Source organism: Rhinopithecus bieti, unplaced genomic scaffold (assembly GCF_001698545.2).
Source record: "Rhinopithecus bieti isolate Rb0 unplaced genomic scaffold, ASM169854v2 scaffold_15769, whole genome shotgun sequence".
NCBI classification, from domain to species: Eukaryota; Metazoa; Chordata; class Mammalia; order Primates; family Cercopithecidae; genus Rhinopithecus; species Rhinopithecus bieti.
The window spans coordinates 987,545-994,734 of record NW_016809129.1 but is presented as its reverse complement, the minus strand read 5'-3'; the positions used below and the strand labels follow the sequence as shown (position 1 = coordinate 994,734).

The window sequence follows — 7,190 nt, the reverse complement described above, 5'->3', positions numbered from 1 at the left end:
TTTTTTTTTGAGATGGAGTCTCGCCCTGTCATCCAGGCTGGAGTGTAATGACACGGTCTCAGCTTACTGCAACCTCCACCTCCTGGGTTCAAGTGATTCTCCTGCCTCAGCCTCCCAAGTAGCTGGGATTACAGGTGTGCACCACCACACCTGGCTAATTTTTTTGTATCTTTAGTAGAAATGGGCTTTCACCGTGTTGACCAGACTGGTCTCTAACTCCTGACCTCATGATCCACCTGCCTCGGCCTCCCAAAGTGTTGGGATTACAGGTGTGAGTGACCGCACCCAGTCAATTCTTTTACAAGTTCTCCTTCAGTAAATAGTCTTTAGCAGTAGTAGTTACAAGATGAACTTAAATCTCTAGTGTAGAATCAGAGCAGAATTTATTAAAGCCACCTAACAACATACACTGCCTACCTGATGAAATCTCTAAAATCACTTGTTCCTAATATTCCTCTTCTATACTCTAACCATTAGCCAGGACATTCTTTTGTGTGAAATCTTTCTAGTAATAATATAATATATTTTATTACCTGTCATATGGTCTTGAATGTTGCTTTTGCCTTCTTAAGTAGAATTCTGGCACCCCTGCCTGGCTCTATTTCCCCTGCACTCTGTCCCATTTTCATGAGTGGCTAGATTTTGTCCCTTTTCAAATTGCTATATTTTCTGGATTCTTTGGTAGTTCTTTCCCAGAGTAAGTCACTAATACTTAGAACCTGTCAAAGAGAGTAAGAATGTGTACTTCAGAAAGTAAATATGGGTGGAAGAGAAATATTTTAAATAATGTATATTAATGAACAAATTATATGCAGAATTTCATACACTAATTTCTTAACTTCCTAAATTCAGGAAGCTATTTTGCCTTTCAGTATTAAGCAAGTATATTTTTATAACATTTTTTAAACTAAATATTTTAGTTTGAGACTTCCTTAAATATAATGAAATGTATTCATAGCCCTGTTGTATTTGGCAAATATATTTAGTAATATTTCAAAAACTATTTTTAGGTGTTTTATAACTGTAGTTGTGTGGAAGTAACTGGTCTCCAGAACAGAATTTACTCAGCGCACTTGGGTGAATGCCCAAGAGATGATGCTTGTACAAGGAAATTTTACATCTATGTTGCAATTCAAGTCATAAACTCTTTGTTCTCTGCAACAGGAGGTACTGTATGTATCTTGCTGATTGTGAAGTAAGTATGACGCTTTGAAACATTGTCACATATATTAGACTAAAACACACCTAATGATAGGCATATTTGTACGTATTTTGAGCTCAAATTCATATTTTGTCAATTTTTAATTCTTTGAGAATGCATTTTCTTAGAATTATTTTGATCTTTCAATGCCATCATTAATAATTTTTGTTTCCAATACTTCCATTGTCAAATCTAGGCTCTATACTTTCTTCTCTTAATAAAAATCTTAAGGCACACACTGATTGACAATTGCCTCGATAGTAGAAGAATCTTTGTGTGATTGTAAAAGAACTTGTAATTTTGAGTTGCGTTGCATCCTAATGAGCCAGTTAGAGTAAATTATCTGTTGATTTCATTGAAGAAAACATTTAGCAACCAGGTATAAATATAAACTTCAATTTGTAATGAAATTCTAATGCTTTCAGTTCACCCATAGCATGGCTGTTGACCTGGTATCTCACGATACTCTTGTAGACATAAGAAAAATATGTGTAAATAATTCATTCCTTTTTTCACTTATAAAACAGTTTTTTAGACAGGATATGATGAAGAATATTTCTTAGTAAGTAAAACCAATAAGGTACCTGTTGTCTCACAGCTTAGAAAATGACAGGACTGATGTGAGACAAATAAGTATAAAAATAAACTGATAATTACACATTGCTCTTTGTCTTAATAAGGGAAAAGGCTTCCAATTAAAGGAATAAAAAGAGACATTAAATTTGGGATTAAAGTAATGGGGTGTGACGGGAAAGATTCACAGAGTACATCTCAAAAGAAGTGACATTATATCTAAGGAGGTAAAGAAAAAGCCAAATGAAGGGCTTTCAAGGAGAGGGTCTAGGTCTTGTTTCCTTAAGACAGGAAAGAGCTAGAATTTTTGAGGAATGAAAAGAAGCCAGTTTACTGGAACACACTGAGCGAGAGGGGTATGGCAGATGATGTTTGGAGAGTTAGCAGGGAAGCAGATAATGTGTGCCCTACTGGCCAGGATAAGCACTCAATCGCCTAAAACTGGAAACATGTAAAGACATGCATGTAGATCTTAAAAATATACGTGATAAGTAGAGTGACCTGGGGTAACATTTAATTGTACTTTTAAAACCTACTAGTTGATCATAAGTTCACGGCCAGTCAACAGCACAACATGGTAGAAAAAAAAAAAAAGTAGGCCGGGCACGGTGACTCATGCCTGTAATCCCAGTACTTTGGGAGGCCGAGGCAGGTGGATCACGAGGTCAGGAGATCGAGACCATCCTGGCTAAAACGGTGAAACCCCGTCTCTACTAAAAAATGCAAAAAGTTAGCCGGGCGTGGTGGCCGGCGCCTGTAGTCCCAGCTACTCAGGAGGCTGAAGCAGGAGAATGGCGAGAACCCGGGAGGCGGAGCTTGCCGTGAGCCGAGATCGCGGCCACTGCACTCCAACCTGGGCCACAGAGCCAGACTCCGTCTCAAAAAAAAAAAAAGCAACCAACAATGTGTTTTAACTTTTGTTAACATGAATATAAACCTGTAAACTAAGTAAGTTTACAGTTGTTAAATTTTCACCCTGCCTGCAAATTTTATTAAATTCTGTACCATAAATATTCCACAAGTATAGTTTCATCTTAATATAAAATGTCTATTCAGAAGAAGCCTTCTATATTTCCAAATTACAAATTCTTTAACTTATAAAAATTCACCTCAAAATTTCATACTAGTTTACATCTCAGCATGTTTTAGCTTCTTAATTGAAACCTTTTCATGAGAAAAGGAGAGTTTTAAAACATTGTTCCAACCTTGAATATAGTTATGTTTTATCCAATTAAAAGTAACTAAATCAACATTACCACTTATCAAAGCATTTATTAATTTCTCACTGGCCTTTGATTTCCTTTGTATTTATTTATTTATTTTTAAGAAAAGTTTTCTAAAGTTGACTAGAGAATGAAAATATAAACTTCATTTTATTAATGATTTTCTAACGCTTACATCATAAGGCTATTGCTAAAACTAGACTAAGCAGGAGTGTAAACATTTACTCATCCAGTACATATTCATTATGTGTGTCAGCCACAGATCCATGCACTGAGGATGCAAATGTGAATGAAAATGATAAAACTTCATTAGCATCCAGTGGGGATAGGGAATGGAGAGTGAATGTATACAGAAGAACTAGTAAACAAATAAGCAAGTAAATATGTAAACCAGGGTAAATGTGAAGCATTAGAAAGAAAAATCAATCAGAGTCAGAAGATAGAAACAGTGGGGATAGGTAAGAGACACTAGTTCAGATATTGTGCATTGAAAGTTATATGACAAGAGACCTAAATGAAGACATGAAGAGAGAAGCTACAAGCCATGCTAAATGAGGACAGGAAAGGAACAAGCTAGGCAAAGTAGAGGAAAGACAAAGGCCCTTGTGTGGAGCATACTTGATACATACAAGGATAGAAAAAAGCATGTGAGGAAGAGAGAGGTATGAAGTACAATGACCGAGCTAGCATGGTCCAGATTATATTGTTCAGAGGAAAGGCTTTGGAGCTTATTCTAAGTGTGTTCAGAAGCCCCAGAGGGTTTACGCATTAGTGTTACCTAATGCTTTGGCTTACCTAATGAGAAGATCACTCTGTGCATGGCACGTGTTTTTGGAAGACAAGAATGAAATCAGGGAAAACAGAAGGCTATGATCATTCTTCACGATGAGGTATTATTGAGCATGGTTATGATAAAGGAAGTGGGAAGATATTTGTGCTTCATTCTTTGTTTTGTTTCATTTTCTAAGTCAAAGCCAATACGATTTGCTTGTTGATTGAATGTGGCGTGTGAGAAAGAGAATTTAAGGACGATCCCAAGGTTCTGGCTTGAGCTCTGGAAAGATGGTGATACTATTGAACAAAAGGGGAAATATGAAGGAAGGGTAGTTTGGAGGAAGTGTAAAAGCAAGATTTCTTATATCCCTGTAAAACTGAGCTGCCTGTTAGGTATCTACTGACAATGAATATGTAGAATTCACCATTTAAGAAAATCATTAAAACCATAGACACAAATCTTAGAGTTTGCAACATAAACAGATGCTATTTAAATCCAGTGGCATATTGAGATGTTCTAGGGACTGGGTACAGATAGAAACTACATCCTAGGAACAGCAACAAGCACTCTAACTTTAGAGATTAATAACAGAAGGAGAAGACACTGAAGGAAACTGAGGAGGTCCCATGAGTTATGAGGAAAACTGGGAAAGGATCATGTCCTTGAAGCACAGTGAAGAATATATGAAGAAGTAATGAATAAAGAAACTATGTCAAGGCCTGCTGAGAGTTCATAGGAGTTAGGGACTAGAAAGTGACCACTGGATTTCATTATATACTCATCATTGTTAACCCTAAACAAAACTAGTGCATGAAGGTGGGAGGTGAAACAAAAAGGTTGTTTTGGTTGTTTTAAATTTTTTCATTTTTATGGATTTAGAGATACAAGTAGAGTTGTGAAACATGGATTATATGAGGCAGTGGTAAAGTCTGGGGTTTAAAGTTCCCATCACCTGAATGGTGTACTTTATATTCAGTAGGTAGTATTTCTTCCCTCCCACTCCCTTCCAACCTCCCACACTTTAGAGTCTCCAATGTCTGTTATTCCACTCTGTACATCCTTGTGTGCCCATTGTTTAGCTCCCACATCAAAGTAAGTACATGCATTTTTTACTTTCTGTTTCTGATTCATTTCACTCAGGATAATGGCATCCATTTCTATCCACATTGCTATAAAAAGACATGATTTCATTTTTTTTATTGCTCACTAGTATCCCATAGTATATACATATATACCAGTGCTTTAATCTAATTATCAGTGAATGGAAATTTAGTGATTAGTGATTCCATGACTTTGCTTTGTCACTAGTGCTGTGATAAGCATACAAGTCAGGAGGTGTCTTTTTAATAAAATGATTTCTTTGTCTTTAGGTAGACACCCTGTGGTGGGATTGCTGGATTAAATGGTAGTTCAATTTTTAGGTCATCAGGAAATCTCTGTACTGTTTTCCATAGAGGTTGTACTAATTAACATTCCCACCAACAGTGTATAAGCATTCACTTTTCTTCTCATCTTCACCAACATCTCTTGACTTTCGACTTTGTATTAATAGCTATCCTGATGAGTATAAGATGATATCTCATTATGGTTTTAATTTTCATTTCTCTGATGATTAGTGATGTTGGGCATTTTTATATATTTATTGGCCATTTGTATGTCTTCTTTTGAAAATGTCTATTCATATCCTTTACCCACTTTTAATGAGGTTTTTTTTCTTTTTTTTTTATTGAGTTGTTTGAGTTCCTGGTAGATTCTGGATATTAACCCTTTTTCAGGTGCATTGCTTATAAATATTTTCTCCCATTCTGTGGGTTGTCTGTGTACTCTGTTGATTATTACTATTTTTTTACTGAACAAAAATTTTGTAGTTTAAGTAAGTTCCATTGGTATATTATTTTGTTGCATTTCCTTTTAAGTCTTTAAACCATCTTTTTTTTTTTTTTTTTTTTTTTTTTTTTTTTTTTTTTTGAGATGGAGTCTGCTCTGTTGCCCAGGCTGGAGTGCAGTGATGCGATCTCGGCTCACTGCAAGCTCTGCCTCCTGGGTTCACACCATTCTCCTGCCTCAGCCTCCCGAGTAACTGGGACTACAGGTACCTGCCATCATGCCTGGCTAATTTTTTCCTTTAGTGAAGACGGGGTTTCACCATGTTATCCAGGATGGTCTCGATCTCCTGACCTCATGATCCACCTGCCTCAGCCTCCCGAAGTGCTGGGATTTTTAATCCATTTTGAGTTAATTTTTATATATGATGAGAGATATGGGTTCAATTTTATGTCTGTATATATGGTTCTCCAATTTTCCCAGCACCATTTCTTCACTGTGTATATATTTGTTACTTTGTCAAAAATCAGTATGTTGTAGATATGTGACTTTATTTCTGTCTTCTCTATTCTGTTCCATTGATCTACGTGTCTATTTTTATACTAATACCATTTTATTTTGGCTTATAGACTTGTAGTATAATTTGAAGTAAGGTAATGTGACAACTTCAGCTTTATTTTTTTGCTTAGGATGAATTTGCTAGTCAGACTCTTTTGATTCCATATGAATTTTAGGATTTACATAGGTAATTTAATAAAAATTGTGTTGAATCTGTAGATTGCCTTGGGCCGGAGAGTCGTTTTACACAATGTTTATTATTCCAATTCATGAACATGAGATGTTTTTCTATTTTTTATGCCATATATAACTTTTTTCATCAGTGTTTTGTAGTTCTCCTCATAGAGACTTTTTTACCTATTATTTTAAATGTTTCACATTTTTTGTATCTATTGTCAATAGGATTCAGTTGTTGATTTGGTTTTGAGCTTGATCATTATTGGTGTATGGAAATGCTACTGATTTTTGTACATTGGTTTTGTATCCTGAAACTTTACTGAAGTAGTTTATCAAGTCTAAGAGACTTTCAGAGGAGTTTTAGGGTTTTCTAGGTGTAAGATTATATCATAAGTGAAGAGGAATAATTCAAATTCTTCTTTTCTCATTTGGAGACCTTTTATTCCTTTGTCTTGCCTTATTGCTCCTGATAGGATTTCCAATACTATGTTGAATAGGAGTGGTGACAATGGGCATCCTCATCTTGGGTCCATTCTTAGAAGTAATGCTTATAATTTTCCCCCATTTGGTATGTTATTGACTATGGTTTGTCATATATATGATTTTATTATTTTAAAGTATTTTCTTCTATGCCTAGTTTGGTAAGTGTTTTATCATAAAGGGATGCTGGATTTTATCAAATTTTTTTTCTGCATCAATTGATTTTATCATATGCTTTTTGAAAAAAGAAATTTCTGTTAATTTTGTAAATCACATTTTTTGATTCACCATCCTTGCATTTCAGGAAAAAGTCTACTTTTCATTGTGTTGAACCTTTTGATGTGCTGCTGAATTTTATTTTCTAGAGTTTTTTTTTTTT

The 7,190-nt window shown here is 35.3% G+C and overlaps 1 protein-coding gene across 4 annotated transcripts in view; it reads left to right on the top strand.

Annotated features, from left to right (window-relative positions):
• The window catches only part of SLCO1B3 (solute carrier organic anion transporter family member 1B3), a 114,337-nt gene that overhangs the window by 79,360 nt on the left and 27,787 nt on the right, over window positions 1–7,190 (top strand). For all 4 annotated transcript variants that reach the window (XR_001888470.1, XM_017888637.1, XM_017888639.1 and 1 more), the window contains one exon: window positions 1,011–1,195. Coding sequence is in view for 3 of the 4 variants with exons in the window: in XM_017888637.1 (XP_017744126.1) it covers window positions 1,011–1,195 (185 nt within the window). In the remaining variant the exon portion in view is untranslated. The remainder of the gene's footprint in view (window positions 1–1,010; window positions 1,196–7,190) is intronic.